Below are 23,116 nucleotides of genomic sequence, written 5' to 3'. Positions count from 1 at the left end.
AACCCATGTGGTCACAGGGAGAACGTACAAACTCCATACGGTTAGCACCCATAGTCGGGATTGAACCCGGATCTCTGGCGCTGTAAGGAAGCAACTCTATGAGTGCGCCACTGTGCCGCCCGTACACAGAAGCACCACACCGAGATTGGGGGCTCTAACCTTCTACATTAACCACAGCTGCTTAGAAGATCTTTCCAGTTGCAATAAAGATACAGAACAGAGCCGGTACTCACAAGTACACTCGTTGCACCATTTGCCAGCGGTCCATAGGTAACGTATGAGTGTCCAGTAACCCATCCAATATCTGCCGTGCACCAGTACACATCATCAGCGTGGTAGTCAAAAATGTATTTAAAACTGATCGCCGTGTACATTAAGTAGCCTGCAACAGTGTGCAGTACGCCCTGGATGAAAGCAACATATTAACAGTGGAGGTGACCTGATGAGAACCTGCTGAGGAGTGATCACGTTATGACCTCTCGACACTGTAGACACTCGCTCACTATACACATTCATTCATTGTGGAGGTCGTTGCTCTAAAGGTAAATTAATTGATGCAACCCTTGCAACGTAGTATAATGTATACTGGAACACCCCACCCCTCACCAATGCCCCAACCCTCACCCCACATGACCCAAATCTCCCTAACATCCTGTCTCTCTGCTGCTTTCAAATCCCTTATCTCTCCTTACAAGAGTAGTCTTCTCCAGCCTATAAACTATCCAGGGTAATTGAAATGTTGCCTTCCTGATCATTCCCAAATGCAATTGGTGTTTATGTCTGTACTTTCAACTGCCAGGTTCCAACCTCTGGAATTCCCTTCCTAACTTGCCCTTCTTTCTTCCTTTGAGACATTTCCTTACTCTACGACCAAATGTTTAGTCATCTAGTATGCAGCTCAATGTCTCATTTTAAATGTTTAGAAACAAGGAACTGCAGATGCTGACTTACACAAAAAGACACAAAGTACTGAAGTAACTCAACGGGTCAGGCACCATCTCTGGAGAACATGAGTAGGTGATGTGGTCGACGCACAGAGTCTCTTGCCCAGAGTAGGGGAATCGAGAACCAGAGAACATAGGTTTAAGGTGAGGGGGGGATGATTTAATAAGAATCTGGGGGTTAACTTTTTCACGCAAAGAGTGGTGGGTGCATGGAACGAGCTGTCGGAGGAGGTAGTTGAGGCATGTACTATTGCAATGTTTAAGAAACATTTAGACAGTAACACGGATAGGACAGGTTTAGAGTGATATGTGCCAAACACAGGCAGGTGGGACTAGTGTAGATGGGACATGTTAGTTGGTGTGAGCAAGTTGGGCCAAAGGGCCTGTTTCCACACTATATATATGTTTCGGATTAAGACTTAAATGTCAACTTGATTTAAATCAGCCAATTGGCATTCACTGAACCATAGAGATAGCTCCCCATCTCTCTAATAATCCCCAACACCTTTCACCAACTTCTACAGATACATCCAACACGCAAGGAATTGCAGAGGGTTGTGAACACAGCCCATACCTTCATGCAAACTATCCTCCATTCCATTGACTCCATCTACACCACATGCTGCCTCTACAAGGCCACAAGCTTAATCAAGGGCGAGTCTCACTTTGGTCACTCCCTCTTCTACCCTGTCCCATCAGGCAAGAGGTACAGAAGTGTGAAAACACAAACCTCCAGATTCAGGGACAGTTTCTTCCCAGCTGTTATCTGGCAACTGAACCATCCTATCACCAACTAGAGAGTGGTCCTGACCTACCATCTACCTCATTGGAGATCATTCGGACTACCTTTAATCAGATTTCACTGGAATTTATCTTGCACTAAATGTTATCCCCTTATCCTGTATCTGTACACAGTGGATGCCTTGATTGTAATCATGCATAGTCTTTTCGCTGACTGGATAGCAGGCAACAAAAATGCTTTGCAATGTTCCTTGGTACATGTGACAATAATAAACTAAACTAAACTAAGATGGGGAAATTACACTCGTACAAATCATTTGGTGCATTTATTTACCAGACATATTAAATTGTTTTGATATAACTGATAGACAATAATAAAGGACTGAGGAGGAGGATACTGAGTGTAACTTAGCGCAAATATGTTTAAAAAGAGCAAAACAGAAGGGAAGGTGAAAGGTTTAAAAGGGACCTGAGGGGCAACTTCTTCATGCAGAGAGTGGTGCGTACATGGAAAGAGTTGCCAGAGGAAATGGTAGAGATGGGTTCAATTACATTTGAAAGACAGAGACAGGTACATGGACAGGAGAGTTTGGAGTGATATGGGTCAGACACAGACAAGTGGGACTAGCTTGATTAGGCAACTTGGTCAGCATGGACAATTTAGGACGAGGAGCCCATTTACTTGTTGTACAGCACTATGACCCAATTACGTAAATTGAGAAAGCACATTAAGGTTGTACTTTAGAAACTGATTGAAGGAAGGAAGACCGAGGAAGGTTCTGCAGGAACAAAGTTGGTAAAAAAAAAGTCAAATCACAAGGGGGATTAACAGGGTGAATTGACAGTCTTTTATCCAGCGTATGGGAATCAAGAACCAGAAGACATAAGTTTGAGATGAGAGGGGAAAGATTTAATGAGAATGTGAGGGGTAACATTTTTACACAGAGGATGATGGGTATATAGTACGAGTTGCCAGAAGAGGTAGTTGACACAGGTACTATTATAATATTTAAAAGACATTTGGACATGTACATGGATAGGAAAGATTTAGAGGGATATGGGCCAACGCGGGCAAGTGGAACGAGAGTATATGGGATACAAAAGGACACAAAGTGCTAGAGTAACTCAGCATTTCAGGCAGCATCTCTGGAAAACATGGATAGGTGACATTTCGGGTCGAAACCCTTCTTTAGACTGTGCTCCAGATATGCTGCCTGAGTCACTGAGTTACTCCAGCACTTTGTAGATGGGGCATCTTTGTTGGCATGGGCAAGTTGGGCCGAAGGGCCTGCTTCTGTGCAGTACGACACTATGACTCCAAGAGTGGGTTACAATAGGAATCCATATAATCTCTGTTAATTTCAGCATGGTAATAATGTAGGATAAGCATAGTTCCGGTTGGCATCTATGATCTACAAGGAGACAGTGGGCTTGCCTTTGGCTTCCCAGTAGACCCACTGGTGTAGAGGATGAAGAGAGGATGTTCAGCATCAACCCATTCTGGCTCGCACTGCTCACTGGCATCCTTCATTAGGGCATCCCAGAAAATATCCGTCTCAGAGTTCCAGAATGACTGTGAGAAGACCACAATGGTTAACACATGAATGTATTTTTAACGAAGATAGACACAGAATGCTGGAGTAACTCAGCGGGTCAGGCAGCATCTCTGGAGAACAGGAATAGGTGACGTATCGTGTCGCGACCCTTCTTCAGACCCTTCTTCAGCCAGATGTATTTTTAACACAGCAATAAGTTGACACACAAGCTGGCACAGAATGCCAATTCATCTACCAGAGACATTCCTACAATAGAGATCTTCCTTCTCACTTCCCGAGCATTAAGCATTGTCCAGGAAAATCCGATGGCCGGGATCACAAGGCCTTCACAATTGCTTCCATTATCTGTGGTAACGAAGGCGGCCACTGAAATGTACTCTTCGTGCTCTTTGAGTACGGGTCCATCTTACGATATGTTTGCAAACAACCACATGGAAGAGATGCAGATCTGTATTCTGATTGCAATAAAAATAACTCCAGCACATACTGTACAGTGTTTAGGAGGAAGCTCTCTGACAGTTTGCTTAGCGATTGTTATATTAGGAGTAAGAGTACTACAATAAGTTTAGGTTAGTTTTGTTTAGAGATGTGGCATGGAAACAGGCCCTACGGCCCACCGAGTTCCCGCCAACCATTGATCGCCCATTCTCATTAGTTCTACATTATCCCACATTCGCATCCACTCCCTAAACACTAGGGACAATTTACAGAAGTCAATTGACCTATAAATTCACACAACTGGTATGTGGGTGGAAACCGGAGCACCTGGAGGAAACCCACGCGGTCCCAGAGAGAACGTGCAAATTCCACACAGATAGCACCCAAGGTCAGGATCGAACCTTGGTCTCTAGCTCTGTGGGGCAGCAGTTCGACCAGTTGTGCCGCTGTGCACCTAATAAGGTCCTTAAGATTTTTTAAATAAGCATTTATGGGTTTAGAGCATTATAACGTTCCCTAATTGAACTTTGAGAAGGTGATGGTGAGCCAGATTCTTGAACAGCTGCAATCACTTTGGTGATAGTAGTGCTCTATTCAATATTTCCTTGTGACGTAGAAAGAGACCATTCAGCCCATTGAGTCTATGCCGGCTCACAGAGAGCCCACGTTCCTTTACTAACGTTCTCTGTAACCTGGTCTCCCTACATTCACATCATCACCCCTCACTCAGACCCTACCTGCTGAACAGGAGTATTTCACAGTGGCCAACTGTGGCGCAGTGGTAGAGTTGCTGCCTTACACCACTTGCAGAGCCAGAGACCCGGGTTCGATCCCGACCATGGGTGCTGTCTGTATGGAGTTTGTACGTTCTTCCCGTGACCACTTGGGTTTTCTTTGAGATCTTCAGTTTCCTCCCACAATCCAAAGACGGACAGGTTTGTAGGTTAATTGGCTTGGTATAAGTGCAAATTGTCCCTAGTGTGTATGGGATAGTGTTAATGTGCGGGGGTCACTGCTCAGTGCGGGCCTCGGTGGGCCAAAGCGCCTGTTTCCTCACTGTATCTCTAAACTAAACTAAAACTAAATAAAATTATCATATTTTCAGGATGTGAGTTGAATGCAGCTGCAACACTGTTACCCGGAATTCCAGCATTTAGATGCACCAACGATGAAACATGATTCCCGAGTTAGAGAGCTATTACATTTCCAATATTCCATAAATTTTAGGCAGCCTGGGTTGGGTAGAAAAATACATCCGTGTCCGACTGGACTAAATTGACTCAGCCGTTTACTCAATGACATGGCATCTTAAATGAAGACAGGGGAAATATGAGCTATTCTATAGAATTAGCAAGTGAGTGTGGAGGAGTGGAGATGGGAAGGGATGGTGGAGGAATGTGAGGCAGAAGGAGCTTTTCTCTGGTCCAAGATCTGTGGTGGGGAATCTGTGGAATTCTTTGCCACAGAAGGCTGTGGAGTCCAAGTCCACAGTGGATATTTCTAAGGCAGAGATAGATAGATTATTGATTAGTACTGGTGTCAGAGGTTATGGGGAGGAGGCAGGAGAATCGGGTCAGAAGGGAGAGATTGATCAACCATGATTGAATGGCGGAGTAGACTTGATGGGCCAAATGGCCTAATTCTACTTCCATCCCTTATTACCTTATGATCTTATATGTGATGCTAATAATAATCATTCAGTTATTTCTTATTAATTAATGTTTACCTGTAGTACGTTACAGAAGGGTTGTCCCTGGCTGTTTCTCAGCTTGTTGCCAAGGCGTTGCACCACAACGCACCTTTTCACCACAAAACCTTTTCTGCAGAGAAATTGGAAATCAATTTGTGAAGAATGGTCAATTTGAAATGATACATAATTATTATAACAGCAGAACACCATTGACTGGCTTTTGGAAAAGCATGGTCTTATTAGAGATAGTCAGCATAGCTTTGTGCGGGAGAGGACATGTTTGTGAACATGTAGATAGCTTATCAATGACTATGGAGCTAGTTATCGTCCTATAGCGTAAGTGTGTATACGCAGTTTAGATACTGCTCTGGCATTGGGCTTGGTTTTCGTGGTTGTGCGCTTATCCTCATGTCATAGCACAAGTACTTTGTATATTAACAGTAATGTATCACAAATTTGATTACTTTTTTTGAGAAGGTGACGAAGATGATTGATGAGGGTAGGGAGAAAGGTGTTGTCCACAAAGACTTCAGTTAAGCGTTTGACAAGGTCCCTTATAGTAGGCTGAATCCAAAGATTAAGTCATGAGGTACAGTGAAAAGGCAGAATAGTGGCGGATGAGTGTTTTTCACTGTAAAAAAGCTTTTCCCTGTACCTCGGTTCACGTGACAATAAACTAAACTGAACAGCACTGAACTAAACATTCTCTGACTGGAGTTCTGTGACCATAAGTGATCCGTAGAGATCAGAGATGGGACTTTTGTCGTGTGTAATATTGCATTAATGATTCGGATGAAAATGTAAATGGTCTGGTCAGTAAGTTTGTAAATGACGTGAAAGTTGGTGGAGTTGTAAATAGTGAGGAAGGTTGTCAAAGGATACAACAGCACAACTGAACTCAGTGCTCCAAGTGTGACCTCACCACAGAATACCCCAAGTGCAGCCCTCCCACCAAAGTGGAAAGATTATTTTCGGGAGTAAATTTTGTTCATAATCATCCCATACTTTGCAGAATAAAGTATCAAGATTTCTAGAGTTGAAGCAAGGAACTGCGGATGCTGGCTTACAAATAGGGTTGCCATCTGTCCCGTATTAGCTGGGACATCCTGTATTTTGGGCTAAATTAGTTTGTCCTGTACGGGACTGCCCTTGTCCCGTATTAATAGGGTTGCCAACTCCCTCACTCCCAAATAAGGGGCAAGGTGACGTCACTGCCCCACGTGACCTCACCCAGCCAGCGGCCATGTGCTCCCGCTCCACCAATGGCGGCCGCCCGGGCCGGGAGGCGAGTTGCTACGCAGTTAAGAGGGGAGGAGGTATCACTCCATGTACAAAGTCTTGACATTGTTGACTCCAGCAATCGGGCATTGGAATCATGGTTGTGTCACGATTCTCTGAAAGTACTGAGCTCCTTGCGTCAAGATGGGCCCACAACGCTTGGTAGTTACTCATTGCGGCTGTTGCCAGCTACGCTTGGGCTGTCTCACTTAATCTAAGGTGTTGTGTTTTTGTGGGGAAAAAATCATTTTGCCTTAAAACTGACAGGTATTTTGTAACTTGGCAGTGCCACATTTTGGTGCCAGGCCAGGGAAGCTGCCTGCTGTGCACGCAGCAGTCTGTCAGTTGCCCAGCTGGGGTAGGATAAGCAATTGAATCCATACCCAGCCCCCAGGCTTGAGATGACAATAAGGGACAATGATAATCCAAAGATTCTCTCTGAACGGTGTTCAATTTTGAACTGCTGTTAGGCCGGGGAGGGGGGGAGGCGCTGTAGGCCCGGACGATGTAGGCCCCGACACTGTAGGCCCGGACGCTGTAGGCCCCGACACTGTAGGCCCGGACGCTGTAGGCCCCGACACTGTAGGCTCACGTGGAGCGTGGGGCGGTGGCGTCAACTTGTCCTGTATTTAGGAGTGAAGAAGTTGGCAACCCTACTTACAAAAGAAGAATACAAAGCGCTGGTGTAACTCAGCAGTTCAGGCAGCATCTCTGGAAAGCGTCGATAGGTTCAGGACCCTTCTTCACACCAAATCAAGATTTTTAGTTAGAATTTGGTTGACAATGTTTAAGACATGCAAAACAGAATTCCAGGACCTCTGCATTTGATCTATCTCTATATAACCCCATCATGATTCATGCTTTGGGATCTCCCCTACGCACAAATACAGTTTTCAATAAAAGCTCTTTAGCACATAAGCGAGCTTTGGGGTTTCCTGAACAATTCATAGGTAATGTCCAAAACTTTTGTCCAATAGAGCACTAATAGCAAAATTCTCACTTGCGTTTACACTTCTCCAAAGCATCATCTGCAATCTGTTTTAGGTTAATCAGCTTCTCTCCTCTGTAAAAACCATCTAAATGACAGAAAGAAAATGTAAAATTTAATTTAGTTTTATTTTAGAGATACAAAATGGAAACAGGCCTTTTCTCCCAGCAAGTCCATCAATTACCTGTTCGCACTGGTTCTATGTTAACCCACTTTCTCATCCACTCCCTACAAATTAGGGGCAATTTTAGGGACCATCAATCATTGTTCACACTAATTCCATGTTATCCCACTTTCACATCCACTCCCTACACACCAGATGTAGTTTGCAGAGGCCAATTAACCTACAAACCTGCATGTCTTTGGGACTTCCTGACCAAGAGATCCCAATTACTGAGGGTAGGGAACAAATCATCCTCCACGATAATCTCAACGCGGGGGCTCCGCAAGGATGCGTTCTCAGCCCCCCTTCTTTCCTCCTTGTACACCCATGGCTGCACAGCCATGTACATATCTCATTCAATTGTCAAGTTCGCAGACAACATCACCATTGTGGGCCAGATATCAAATAATGATGAGACGGAGTACAGGAAGGAGATTGAGAACCTCATGTCCTGGTGTAGAGACAACAACCTTCTCTCAACATCAGCTAGACAAAGGAGATAGTGATCGACTTCAGGAAGCAAAGTGGTACACATACCCCAGTTTGCATTGATGGTGCCGAATTAGAGGTGGTCGAAAACCACCTCTAATTCTAGTGTCAATATCACTACCAATTTCTCCTGGACCACCCATATTGAAGCAACGACCGAGAAAGCACACCAACGCATCTACTTCCTTAGAAGGCTTAAGAAGTTTGGCATGTCCCCTACAACTTTCACCAACTTCTACAGATGCACCATAGAAAGCATTTTATCAGGATGTATCACAGCTTGGTTTGGGAACAGCTCCATCCAGGACCGTAAGAAATTACAGCGAATTGTGGACGCAGCCAAGGCCATCACACAAACCAACCTCCCTTCTATTAATTCCATTTATACGTCACACTGCCTCGACAAGGCCAGCAGCATAATCAAGGCCACTCCCTCTTCTCCCCTCTCCCATCAGGCAAAAGGTACAGAAGTGTGAAAACGCACATCACCAGATTCAACAACAGTTTCTTCCCAACTGTTATCAGTGAACTGAATCATCCTACCACAACCAGAGAACAGTCCTGAACTACTAGCAACCTCTTTGATGTCCCTCGGACTATCTTTGACTGGACTTTGCTGTCTTTACTTTGCACTAAACGTTATTCCCTGATCATGTATCTATACATTGTAAATGGATTGATTATAATCATGTATTGTCTTTCTGTTTATTCACAAAATGCTGGAGTAACTCAGCAGGTCAGGCAGCATCTCGGGAGAGAAGGAATGGTCGATCACTATCTCCTTTGTCTTTCTGTTGACTGTTTAGCATGCAACAAAAAGCTTTTCACTGTACCTCGGTACACGTGACAATAAACTAAACTAAAACTGAAACTGAAACGTATGTGGGAGGATACTGGAGCACCCGGTCACTGGGAGAATGTGTAAATTCCACACAGGCAGCACCCAAGGTCAGTATTGAACCTGGGTCTCCGGCGCTGTGAGGCAGACGCTCTACCAGCTGCCTGTCTCCTTTTTGCCTTAAGATATTATGCTTTTGCCAACAAGGATCCACAGTGCTTTCAGGTATTAAAGCTGCAACTGCTCACTGGGATAAGAGGTGGATTACAAAGAGCAAAGACGGTTCACAAGAGAATGACTGTTCGCGGAACAATAAGGTCTTTACCTGCAGTAACCAGCAATATGCATTGGGAATCTAATATTCTGTCACACAGAGATTCAGCCGAGAAACCTGCAAACTGAATAATAAACAGATGAAATAGTTGTAATCCCCTCTGTTCTTTAATCAACACTGCGGACTTAAGATTCAGTTGAATGTATTGCTGATTGAGGTATCAAGTCCAGTAAAGGATTACAGCTAAAGCTGGAAAGCAGTCTAAGGAAATGTGTGGTGTGAGGATCTGCTTATCTATCCTCTGAATGCATCACTTCTCCTGGAAATTCCCATAAAATAAGATGCATTCCACTGAATGTACAAGTCAAGTCGAATACTATTCAAAATCATGAGTGCAATAGTCCGGGTCGACGTACACAGTCTCTTGCCCAGAGTAGGGTAATCGAGAACCAGAGGACATAGGTTTAAGGCAAAAGATTTAATAGGAACCTGAGGGGTAACATTTTTACACAAGGGGTGGTGGGTGTATGGAACGAGCTGTCGGAGGAGGTAGTTGAGGCAGGTACTATTGCAACGTTTAACAAACATTTAGACAGGTACATGGATAGGACAAATTTAGAGGGATATGGGCCAAATGCAGGCAGGTGGGACTAATGTAGATGGGACATGTTGGTCGGTGTGGGAAAGTTAGGCTAAAGAGCTTGTTTCCACATTGTATGACTCTATGACTCTAAGAAACAGTTGATGCACCTCAGAATTGTCACTGTGACCTTTTAAGTTGCGTCCATCTTGTGATGGGAAACCTAAGAGATGTGCCTAAGAGATGTGATTCATAGGCTACACAACAGCAGAACCAAAACTGGTGGTTCTCCGCACAAAAGATGCTATGTAAGGATTCCCATGAAAGATGCCATGGTCAGGAGTAGCCCAATTTTTTTTAATTTCCAAAGATAAGCTATATTCAGAATAAAAAATATATACAAAACAAAAACTGTGCAAAACTCTTCAGACCTTCTCAGTGTCTGTACATTCATGAGCACCCTTGCCACCCATGTGCCCCCCTGGGATGATATCCCTTGCCTTGTTTGCGGAGTGTCCCAACCGGACTTTGCCCCTCAATGTCCACCAGTAGAAGGACCCTAGACTGTGGTGCTCCCTCACAGTGCCTTGGCATTGGCTGCAGCTAGTCCTTCAGCACGTACTCCTGCAGTCTGGAGTAGACCAGTTGGCAACAAGTAGCCTAATACCCCAAGTGCATACATACCACGATTGAGTGGACAGCTCCTATTCTTGCGCAGGCCAGCATTGCGTATATCAGTTCTGGGATCACTGGTAAATAGATGGCAACTCTATCTCCTTTCTGCACACCTATAGGGAGAACAAAACGGTCTGCAGATTATTTATCAATAGTTCAATGGTTCTTTTATTGTCACGTGCACCAAAGGTACATTGAAGTATATTTTTTTGCATATAGATCGGTGAGATTATTGCCATATATAAAGACAATCCTCGATTACGTACCCCATGCATAGAAACAGCCCACTGAGTCCATATGCAATAGTTGCCAGATTTGGGTGCCATCTGACACAGACCTTGCTGCAGTTGGCTATAAAGGCATGTTGCAGCCTTCGTCTTATTCGGTTTGCCAGCAAGAATTCCTTTTCCTCACCAGGCCTTCAGACCGTGCCCAGGGAGTGGGGGGGCGGGGGGGGGGGGCCCGGGGAGGGGGGCTCCTGCAGCCGATCTTGAAGGTGCGAAAGGTTAGACCCCTGGTTCTCCTGCCAGATCTTTGTCCTGCATCGGCTGGTGTCGCCGACTCCCTCCTTCTTCACGTTCTCAGGGAATCAAACAATTTATGATTGCTTTGTTGGATTTTCATATCAGGTGTTTGGATTTAAAGGCCTGTACTTGCTGGAGTTCAGAAGAATGAGGGGGGGGGGGGTCTCAACAAAGCCTACCAGATAATGAAAGGCCTGGATAGAGTGGATGTGGAAAGGATGTTTCCTGTAATGGGAGAGTCTAGAACCAAAGGGCACAGCCTCAGGATAAAAGGATGTACCTTCAGAATGGAAATGAGGAGGAATTTCTTTAGTCAGATGGTGGTGAATCTGTGGAAATCATTGCCAAAGACTGCTGCGGAGGACAAGTCACTGGGTATTTTTATAGCAGATGTTGAGAGATTCTTGATTAGTAAGGGCACCATAGGTTACAAGGAGAAAGCAGGAGAATGGGGTTGAGAGGGACAAATATATCAGCCGTAATTGAATGGCAGAGTAGATTCGATAGGCCGAATGGCCTCATTCCGCTCTTACATCTTATGGTTTAATGATTTAAATAGACAGACCTGGCAAACATAAGTTGATTCAATCTACTGGCCAATCTCCTGAACATTTGGCCCAGCCTTTAGTCACAGCATCACCTTCAGTCTATGTGTTCCACACGAGGATATGCTCATCAGAAAGCAGCTTGTAGGAACAATGCAACTAGATCCCATCCCCCTCCCTATCCTGAGAACCTTACAAATTATTTCCATTTAGTTACCAACTCCCTTTTCAAACAAATCAGCTTCCTCTGCTACCCCTAGCTGTGCCTTTGAGGCTCTAATCATTCCCCAGATGAGAAATAAGTTCTTTGTGTCACTTTTATGTTATGCTTAGTTTAGTTTAGTTTAGTTTACAACATGTAAACAGGCCCTTCGTCCCACGGAATCTGCGCAGACCAGCGATCACCCGTACACTGGTTCTATCCTACATACTATGGGCAAATTACAGAAGCCAATTAACCTACAACCTGCATGTCTTTGGAATGCGGGGGGAAACCAGAGTACCCGGAGAAAACCCACGCAGTTACAGGAAGACTGTGCGAGCGCCACACAGGCAGCACCCGAGGTCAGGATCGAACCCGTCTCTGGCACCGTGAGGCAACAACTCTACTAGCTGCACCATTGTGCCATCCATCACCTGATCTCCTGAACACATTTCAGAAACCAACCTTCCTCTTTGTTCCTATGTTTATAGCCATACCAGTCTATAGTTGGAGAGCTGAAGAATCCTATTATCATTACTCTATATATTTTTTTGCAGTTCTCTGCAATTGCCGTACATATTTACTGTTCTGCCCATTAATTAGCAGATAATACAGCAGTCCCGGCTGTGTAATTGCACAGTCATTTCTTCTTAATTCTAGCCAGATACATTCTGTCCTGGATAATCTCAAGACAGCTTTCCTCTCCAATACCGCACAATTCTCAGTGTAAAAAACTTAACCTGCACATCTCCTTTAAATTTTGCCCCTCTCATCTCATCTTAATGCACTCTAGTATTTGAAATTTCCATCCTGGGAGCAAGGTTCTGAGTGTCTACCCTACCTGTAGGGTTATACACTTCTTTCAGGTCTCCTCGCAATCTCTGGTGTTCCTGAGAAAAAGATCCAAGTCTGTCCAATCTCTCCCTGTAGCGAATACTCCCTAATCCAGGTAAAATGTTTTCTCTTAGAGTATTGTGGAGAAAACCAAACAGGATCACAGAGCTTTCCACAAGGGAGTATCAAAGCTGTCTGGACATTGGAGTTACAAAGCTCAGTTTACACTGGAATAATAGTTATAGAGTCATAGAGTAATACAGTGTGGAAACAGGCCCTTTGGCCCAACTTGCCCACACCAGCCAACATGTCCCTGCTACACTAATCTCACCTGCCTGCCCTTTGATCCATATCCCTCCAAACCTGGCCTATCTATGTACCTGTCTAACCGTTTCTTAAACATTGGGATAGTCCCAGCCTCAACTACCTCCTCTGGCAGCTTGTTCCATAAACCCACCACCCAAACATTGGATTTGTCGAGCCCTCCACACACTAAGGACTCTCTACTTACATAAACAAATTAAGAGCATTCTACAGCTCTCAGGATAAAGGAATTATTCACCTAAACTCCGTAGAACATTGGCGAACTTGCAGACTTCCTTCAGGAGCTGGGAGTAGGTGATAAAGCAACAGTCATGAGGTTCATTCCCTTCCCTGAAAGAACATGTTAAACATCATTGGATCAGGAATAATGTTACATCATCATCATGTTCCATCAAGAAAAACCCTTCATAATATTGCACTCAGGCTTCAATTCCCCTCCTTCCATCTCCACCAGCATCTCGCCCTTCCTCACCTTCTCCACCCTCTCCCCACAGGCACCATCTCTTTTCCTAGACTGAGGGGTGTGAGGTCTAGTTCAGCACACACTGTTTGCCCTCCCAAGTTCCCGCTATTCCTGTCCGTGCCAGGGACAGTACATTTTACTAGAAGATTCGACCGAGCAAGCATCTCTATGAAGCTCAATCTTTTTCTCACCGGAGACTAAACTCTGTATGCTTTTAACAGAAAATCTATTGAACAGCAGTCAGGAGAAGGACAAAACTCCCCAGCGTTGTGTTGAATCTAGGTGCAATGTCTAGTGTGTGATGGATGCTTGGAACACATGACAGGGGTGGTGATGCAGGCAAATATGATAGTGGCATTTCAGAGGCTTTAAAAGAGGCACAAGAATATTCAGGGAATAGAGGGTAGCAGAGATTAGTTTAATTCGGTATCATATTTGTCATTGTGTGCAAGGGGCCTGTCCTTGTGCTGTACCATTCTATCTATTAACTCATGCATCTGCTTTACTAGTCTTCACAATACAAACCCAGTTTCAGTTTTAGTTTATTGTCACATGTACCGAGTTACGGTGAAAAGCTTGTGTTGCACATTAACCAGTCAGCGGCCATTACCGCGATGATATTGAAACAAGAAGACGTGTCAGAAATTATTATAAATAGACTTGGTCATTTTAAACGTCTCATTTTGCTGTCTCTTGCATCACAGAGAAAAACTTTACTTGACTGTCATTGCTGAAATTTTGGCCTTAAAAGGCAATGCGGCTCTTTGTTCGATTATTACCTGTGATCAGCAATTTGAAAACCTGTTTTCAGTAAATAAGGGACTTGAATTGTTGCAATACTTCAATTGGCGAATTCAGTGATAGATCAACAACAATGTATTACAAGCAGCTCGCGAGGGTTCTTCCCACGTCCCACAGATGTGGGGGTTTGTAGGCTAATTGTCCTCTGGAAAAATAATTGCCCCTAATGTGTGTGGAGCAGATAACAAAGTGGGATAACATAGAACTAGAATGAACTGGTAATCCATGGTCGGCATGGACTGTGTGGGCGAAAGGGTTTGTTTCATGTTGTATCTCCAAAAATATAATCTTCTCTTAAAGAAAGATCAAACCCATTCATTGAACTTTTCTGGATCAAATGCATACTAACTTCCGTTATGATTTTAATGTTATAAAAAGTAATGGCAGATGCTGGTTATACCAAAGATAGACACAAAATGCTAAAGTGACTCAGCGGGTGAGGCAGCATCTCTTAAGAAAATGGGTAGGCAATGTTTTGGGTCAGAAGAAAGTACCCAATCTAAAACGTCACCTATCTATATTCTCAAGAGATGCTGCCTGACCCGCTGAGTTACTCCAGCATTTTGTGTCTATCACTTATGATCTTAATCCATCATAAAATGGATCTGGACACAACTCTTTTGGTCAGGATGATAACAGGACACCTGTTTTTTTTTTTACCTCTGAACAACTTATCTCTGCTGTTCCTTCAAAGGAATGCCAAGGCAAGGATATTTCAAGTTGAATATTTCATACTAGGAGATCATTCCTCATGAAGGTGAAGGAAGGAGGAAAAGAAGGGGAAAAAATGCTCACCTACAGATTAACTCGCATTCGAAAATTCAATGATCTAAATTGCTGTGATGGGATTTGAACAGAAAATGCTGCCTTTACACTTCACGCTGCCTTGGCAAGGACACTAGCATAATCAAGGACGAGTCTCACCCCAGTCACTCCCTCTTCTCCCCTCTCTCATCAAGCAAGAGATACAGAAATGTGAAAACGCATACCTCCAGATTCAGAAAACAGTTTCTGCCCAGCTGTTATCTGGCAACTGAACAATCAGACCAACAACAGGAGAGCAATCCTGAGATACTATTCACCTCATTGAAGACCCTCAGACAACCTTTAATCAGGCTTTCCTGGACTTTATCGTGCAAGAAACCTTATTCATTTGATCATGTATCTGTGCACTGTGGTGGCTCGATTGTAATCATGTACAGTATTTCCGCTGACTGGTTAGCAGGCAACAAAACATTTTTCACTCGTACCTCGGTGCACATGACAATAAACTAAATCAAACTAAATTTCTGGGTTACTGTCTGGCATCGGAGACTGTTGTGCAGTTCTTGTTACTCTATTGATCTATATAGAAATTAATCTGATAAATGAAGTTTGAAAGGAAGGATGGGAAACCCTAATGCATAAAATGACTTTCAGCCCTCCAAACCTTTTTCTTCCTGAACATGTCCGACCCAAGCTCAAAGTCACTCTCCACCATTACAATGCTGATCAAAAGACCAATTTGTTTACAATCACTAGAGCCATGTTCAGCCATACAAGGAAAATCATCACAAGGAATGAATCGGTGGCCACCATTACATAACTCTGACTCCCTAAAGGAAAGAAATTGCGCAAAGATAGACAGAAAGTAACTCGGCAGGTCAGACAGTCTGTGGAGAACATGGATATGTGATATTTCGGGTCTGGATCCTTCTTCAGACTTCTTCAGACCCTTCTGAAGAAGAGTCCCAATCTGAAACGTCACCTATTCATGATCTCCAAGGATGCTGCATGACCCGCTGAGTTACTCCAACACTTTGTGACTTTCTGTGCAACTGATGGATAAACGCTTTACAGACAGAGTGGTTGATATCTGGAATGTGCTGCTAGAGGAGGCGTGGAATCGGATACAATTCTATGTTTAAGAGAGATTTGGACAGACACTTAAAAAGGGCATAGCACTGAAGGATTCAGTCACAATGCAGGCAAATGGGATTAGGATTATGAAAGACATATCGTGCTGGAGTAACTCAGCGGTTCAGGTAGCATCCCTGGAGAACGTGGATCAGTGACGTCTGAAAGAAATTGCATATATTGCTGCATGCAGCCTCATTGCTATTCTGCATATTTTCCTTCATTTTTGCTCCCCACAATTCTCTCTTCAATGAAGAATAACCACTTGAATGAGGTACTATCGGTAACTGCCACAGCAGAACCAAACACCAACATTAGTGTCATTATGAGACAAAGAGAGATTTCATCTTAAATTATTTGCTGAAACAATTCAATTAGAATAGTTACCAAATCACTTCTTACCTATTAATACAAACAGAAGCTCTGATTAAAATATTTGCCTGCTATTGCAAAACAAATCATGCTTGATGAATAATATATTTTCTCAATAAAAGGGATGGGTGGAGGGAGGGATGGATGACAATGAGAATTCATTGATTACCAGTAATAAGCTATTTTCTCTCCCCGATCATTCTCTTGTTTTTTTCTGTCCAGAAGGTTGTAGCAGATGTTTGTTGTTGCTCCTTTCATGAAATTCACATAAATATCCCCCTTCGTCACATCAAAATTGTAATCGAGGATGGCACCAGTTGGGGGACTGTTCCAGTAAAAGCCTTTTGCAAGATCACCCCAAAATTCTATTGGAAAAACATAGAACTAGAATGAACTGGTAATCCATGGTTGGCATGGACCAAATAAGAAAATCTGTATGCAATAGAACATACTTTGTTACAAAGCAAATTCTGGAACATTCAGCAGGGCAGTCAGAAACAGTGGAAGAAAAATAGTCAACGTTACATCAGGTTTTGAGTAGGAGAGGTTGAGTAGGCTGGGTCTCTATTCCATGGAGTGCAGGAGGATGAGGGGGGATCTTATAGAGGTGTACAAAATCATGAGAGGAATAGATCGGGTAGATGTACAGAGTGTCTTGCTCAGAGTAGAGGAAATTGAGGACCAGAGGACATAGATTTAAGGTGAAGTGGAAAAGATTTAATAGGAATCTGAGGGGTAACTTTTTCACATAAAGGGTACTGGGTGTATAGAGCAAGCTGCCAGAGGAGGTGGTTGAAGCTGGGACCATCCCATCGTTTAAGAAACAGTTAGACAGGTACATGATAGAACAGATTAGGAGGGATATGGAACAAGCGCAGGCAAGTGGGACGAGTGTAGCTGGGACATTGTTGGCCAGTGTGGGCAAGTTGGGCCGAAGGGCCTGTTTCCACATACTATGACTATCAGAGAGAGGGAGAGAGAGAGAGAGAGAGAGGGAGAGTCATAGTCATACAGGGTGGAAACAAGCCCAACTTGCCCACACCGACCAACATGTCCCATTCACACGAGTCCCACCTGCCTGTGTTTGGCCCATATCTCTCTAAACCTGTCCTATCCATGTGCCCGTCTAATTGTTTCTTAAATATTGCAATACCCCCTGCCACACCTCCTCTGGCAGCTCATTCCACACACCCACCAGCCTTTGTGTAAAAAAAGTTACCGCTCAGATTCCTATTAAATCTTTCCCCTTTTGCCTTAACTTATGTCATCTGGTTCTCGATTCCCCTACTCTGGGCATGAAACTGTGCATCTACCCGATCCATTCCTCTGTGAGTATAGGATTCCAGTAGGGGGGAGATCTGTAGCCCAAAGGGAATGCCTGTGAAAGGATGAGATGAAATGGTTTAATAGGAACATCAGCACATTAACCCACTTGGCGTGGGTAATGAATTGTTCATGGTAAATTGGTGAGATTTACTCAGAGAGTTCAATCTGGGCAAGTGTGTGGTGTTGCACTTTAGAAGGTCAAATGTAAGGGAGAAATATACACTTAATGACAAGACCATTAACAGCATTGATGTATAAAGGAATCTTGGAGTCCAGGTCTATAGCACTCTGAAAGTAGAAGAGGTAATGACCCAGGGTGTGAGAGGTCTTAGGTTATGTTGGCTTCTTTCCCGAGGCTGCGTGAAGTGTAAATAGCGTCAATGGTGTGGAGTGGGGAGGAGGGAGAGGGAGGAAGAGGAGGCTAGTTTGCTTGATAGATTTGACTGCATCCACAACCCTGCAATTTCTTGAGGTCTTTGCCAAACCAAGCTATGATGCATCCCAACGTGATGCTTTGTATATGGTGCCTCTGTAGAAATGGGTAAGAGTCATTTGAGACATGCCTAATTTTGTTAGCCTCCTGAGAAGGTAGAGGCGTTGATGTGCTTTCTTGGCCCTAGCATAAATATGATTGGACCCAGATGTTTACTTAAGATTATGCAATGTTTAATTCTATTTACAGCTGTCATATCATAAGTTTATGTTCGTAAATGAGAGGAATAGAATTAGGCCATTCGGCCCATCAAGTCTACTCCGCCATTCAATCATGGCTGATCTATCTCTCCCTCCTAATCCCTTCTCCTGCCTTTTTACCATAACCCCTGACACCCATACCAATCAAGAATCTATCTGTCTCTGCCTTAAAAATATTCATTGATGGCCTCCACAGCCTTCTGTGGCAATGAATTCCATAGATTCATTACCCTCTGACTAAATAAATTCCTCCTCATCTCCTTCCTAAAGGAAAGTCCTTTAATTCTGAGACTATGCCCTCTGGTCGTAGGCTCTCCCACTTGTGGAAACATCTTCTCCACATCCACTACATCCATGCCTTTCACTATCACAGTCAGTGCCTGCAGTATCTGGATAACAATTAGGCATTGGATAATAAATGGTAAGTTATGAAAAGTTTAAGAAGCTTTTACTTGGATAGGATAGGTTTAGAGGGATATGAGCCAAACTCAGGCAGGTGGAACTAGTGTAGATGGGGCACAATGGTCGGTGTGGGCAAGTTGGGCTGAAGGGCCTGTTTCCACTCTGTATGACACTATGACTAGTATATCCCTGCCAGACACAAGAAGAAATGGCTATCTTCCCTTGATGTTGAACACTATTACCATTGCCCTGTCCTACACCAGACTGATTCCTTGGGTGGCACCTGAAGAGGGACTGAGTGAGGCTGATCCTTTAATGAATAAGAGGTGCTCATTGAAACATTCCAGATAACGGGCAGATTTGGGGAGGCTGATTCCCTGACTGCGGAGTTTCGATCCGAGGGTCACAGCCTCAAAATAACAGGTAAACCTTGCAGAACTGAAATGGAGAGCAAGTTCCTCAGTCAGAAGACTGATTGTGAGTTTCTTGCATTCTCTACCCCCAGAGTCTGTGGAGACTCTGTCAATGGAGCTTTTGAAACAGAGATCAACACATTTCTAAATATTAAAGAAATCAGAGAATCTGGACTGAGCAGTATTACAATGGTGAGGTTAAGGATCAACTGTGATCTTATTGAAAGGGAGAGCAGACTAGAGGGGCCAAGTGGCCCACTCCTGCTCCTTTCTCTTAAGTTCTTACGTTGTACATTGAAAAGTTCGGCAATTATAAACAGCCTTTAAGATGTTATAGATATTTCTTTGACCTGCGGATTACCAGCAAAACGATTATAAAAGGAACAGAATTCTACAGTAGTAAAGTGCTAACTAGAGTCTTGAACCAAGTTTGCTGATTCAATCAAACATCACCTCAGAAAATCAAAGAGATAAACTGAAAGAAACAGCCTCACCTGGAAACTCTTCAACATTACACTGGTGTCTGGGACGTACACACTGATTGTACAGAGAAATACTTACATGCAGATGGACTTCTTTGTTCGTTTTCATTCATTGGTTGGCTAAATATACTATACCTTCTGGGTTTTCAACAGATTTCTTGTACATTCTTTTGTACGTTTCGATGTCTGGTATGTGAGCGTTTGGTTGCAGCCACCGGTCGGGGTGATAAACCAGCTCTTTCGCTGAAACTCTTTCACAGGTCATGTTTGGGGGAAGCGCTGCAGTTAAGACTGCACTCAGCCCTGAGATACAATCCTTTAGATGGCCACAACCTCCCTCCCCCAGACTCCTCCCCGCAAACTTGTCAATAGTCTGGGCAGTAAACAAGTGTGATCTCTTATTAAGTCTGCAAAGCCTTAACCCCCACAAGAAACAAGCACAGCCTGTAACATATGAAAGGTTGCTGGTAGATGTTGCATCCTCCACAAGGGGCACAGTGGAGCAGCAGGTAGAGCTGTTGCCTCACAGCGCCAGAGACACAGGTTCGATCCTGACCTTGGGTGTGGAGTTTGCACATTCTCTCTGTGACCACATGGGTTTTCTCCAGGTGCTCCGGTTTCCTACGAATCCCAAAGATTTTTTTTTAGATTTAGATTTAGATTCTACAGATGTGCAGGTTAGTCTGTTTTAGACAATAGACAATAGACAATAGACAATAGGTGCAGGAGTAGGCCATTCAGCCCTTCGAGCCAGCACCGCCATTCAATGCGATCATGGCTGATCACTCTCAATCAGTACCCCGTTCCTGCCTTCTCCCCATACCCCCTCACTCCGCTATCCTTAAGAGCTCTATCCAGCTCTCTCTTGAAAGCATCCAACGAACTGGCCTCCACTGCCTTCTGAGGCAGAGAATTCCACACCTTCACCACTCTCTGACTGAAAAAGTTCTTCCTCATCTCCGTTCTAAATGGCCTACCCCTTATTCTTAAACTGTGGCCCCTTGTTCTGGACTCCCCCAACATTGGGAACATGTTTCCTGCCTCTAATGTGTCCAATCCCCTAATTATCTTATATGTTTCAATAAGATCCCCCCTCATCCTTCTAAATTCCAGTATATACAAGCCCAATCGCTCCAGCCTTTCAACATACGACAGTCCCGCCATTCCGGGAATTAACCTAGTGAACCTACGCTGCACGCCCTCCATTGCAAGAATATCCTTCCTCAAATTTGGAGACCAAAACTGCACACAGTACTCCAGGTGCGGTCTCACCAGGGCCCGGTACAACTGTAGAAGGACCTCTTTATTGTCCCTACTGTGTAGGGAGCGGATGCGAAAGTGGGATAATATAGAACTAGTGTGAACAGGTGATCAATGGTCGGTATGGACTCGGTGGCCCGAAGGGGCTGTTTCCAGGCTGTATCTTTCAATCAATCATGCAAAATCAGTTGACCATGTAGACTCAACTACTGTTAGCAACCGCTGAGCAGCAGATGAAGAGATGAATGAGGGAGGGAGGAGTCTTCAACAGGATCCCTCTCTCGCTCTACAGTCAGGTGGAGAATGCCTTTAGATTTTGGTGAGAAGCCCGAGCTGAATTGCTAACGTTGACGCAGTGTGCCTCCATATGACAGACATGGATAACAGTCTGTAGAAACAAGGAACTGCAGATGCTGGTTTGCAAAGGAGTCAAGAGTTAAGAGAGGTTTATTGCCATATGTCAGAAGGTCATAAGGTTATAAGTGATAGGAGCAGAATTAGGCCGCCATTCAATCATGGCTGATCTATCTCTCCCTCCTAACCCCATTCTTCTGCCTTCTCCACATAACCCCTGACACCCGTACTAATCAGGAATCTACTGTATCTATCTATGCTTTAAAAATATCCATTGACTTGGCCTCCACAGGCTTCTGTGGCAAATAATTCCACAAATTCACAACTCTCTGGGTGAAGAAGTTTTTCCTCATCTCAGTCCTAAATGGCCTACACATTATTCTTAAATTGTGACCCCTGGTTCTGGACTCCCCCATCATCAGGAACATTTTTCCTGCATCTAGCCTGTCCAATCCCTTAAGAATTTTATATGTTTCTATAAGATCCCCTCTCATCCTTCTAAATTCCAGTGAATACAAGCCCAGTCGACCCATTCTTTCATCATATGTCAGTCCCGCCATCCCGGGAATTAACCTGGTGAACCTACGCTGCACTCGCTCAATAGCAAGAATGTCCTTACTCAAATTAGAAGATCAAAATTGCACACAATACTCCAGGTGCAGTCTCACCAGGGCCCTGTACAACTGCAGTAGGACCTCCTTGGTCCTAAACACAAATCCTCTCGCAATGAAAGCCAACATGCCATTAGCTTTCTTCATTGCCTGCTGTACCTGCATGCTTATAGTCAGTGACTGATGTACAAGCACACCCAGGTCTCAATGCACCTTTTCTTTTCCTAATCTTTCACTATTCAGCAGACTAAAAATTGCAAGTTATATTTTCACTCAATAAACCATGAGTTTAGTTTGTAGATTTCCATTAATGTACCCACTGTGGTCAGTTAGTGCATCCCAGAACCAGGGCCAACCTTGAGATCTTGCTGGCCTCTATGACTTTGTACCACTCCAGTGAAGCCTGTGTTTATTGCAAAATAGTGAGAGCTGCTTAATGAATTTGAGAAAATATTTCTCATTTTGAAAAACAAATTTGGATGTCCAGGGCAATCTAGTTGATCTGTATAAAAGTGTTGTATCACAAAGAAAGGAAGAAAAACAAAATTGTTCTTGCAGTAAAACCTCAGATAATACAGTCCCACTGACATCTGTGCTTTCAAGGCCAGTTACTGTGTAGATAGGATAATGATCCAATTGTTTGTGTCACTGCACAATTCAGTAACATGGAAAATTGGAAACAAAATTCAGAAACATACAGATGTATATAAATTATCTGAGCATACAAAATGTCCCAAGACCCAGAACGAATGCTGGGGCTGATTCAATAATACTTGTTTTTCCTCATTAAAATGGGCATCAATTAGTTTTGCATTGCGTAAGCTAATGCTATTAATTACAGTATTATCTATTGAGTACTGTACTGTGTTTATAAACCTGTTGTACTGCTGCTGTAAACAAGAATTTCATTGTTGAATTTTGGAACATATGACAATAAAACACTCTTGACTTCCGCAAGTG

General features: G+C 43.7%; 1 protein-coding gene across 1 annotated transcript in view; it reads right to left on the bottom strand.

The window, feature by feature from the left end:
- The window catches only part of acss2l (acyl-CoA synthetase short chain family member 2 like), a 115,482-nt gene that overhangs the window by 21,238 nt on the left and 71,128 nt on the right, over positions 1 to 23,116 (bottom strand). Inside the window, exons 3-10 of the mRNA XM_078397489.1 lie at positions 16,785 to 16,980; positions 13,322 to 13,413; positions 10,664 to 10,767; positions 9,451 to 9,523; positions 7,648 to 7,723; positions 5,406 to 5,499; positions 3,121 to 3,258; positions 234 to 404 (exon numbers count right to left, since the gene is read on the bottom strand). Of these exons, the coding sequence (XP_078253615.1) occupies positions 234 to 404; positions 3,121 to 3,258; positions 5,406 to 5,499; positions 7,648 to 7,723; positions 9,451 to 9,523; positions 10,664 to 10,767; positions 13,322 to 13,413; positions 16,785 to 16,873 (837 nt within the window). The 5' untranslated portion in view covers positions 16,874 to 16,980. The remainder of the gene's footprint in view (positions 1 to 233; positions 405 to 3,120; positions 3,259 to 5,405; positions 5,500 to 7,647; positions 7,724 to 9,450; positions 9,524 to 10,663; positions 10,768 to 13,321; positions 13,414 to 16,784; positions 16,981 to 23,116) is intronic.

Source organism: Rhinoraja longicauda, chromosome 4 (genome assembly GCF_053455715.1).
Source record: "Rhinoraja longicauda isolate Sanriku21f chromosome 4, sRhiLon1.1, whole genome shotgun sequence".
Classification (NCBI taxonomy): Eukaryota; Metazoa; Chordata; class Chondrichthyes; order Rajiformes; family Arhynchobatidae; genus Rhinoraja; species Rhinoraja longicauda.
Note: the sequence above shows the minus strand (reverse complement) of the source record. Positions and strands in the feature narration are given on the sequence as shown.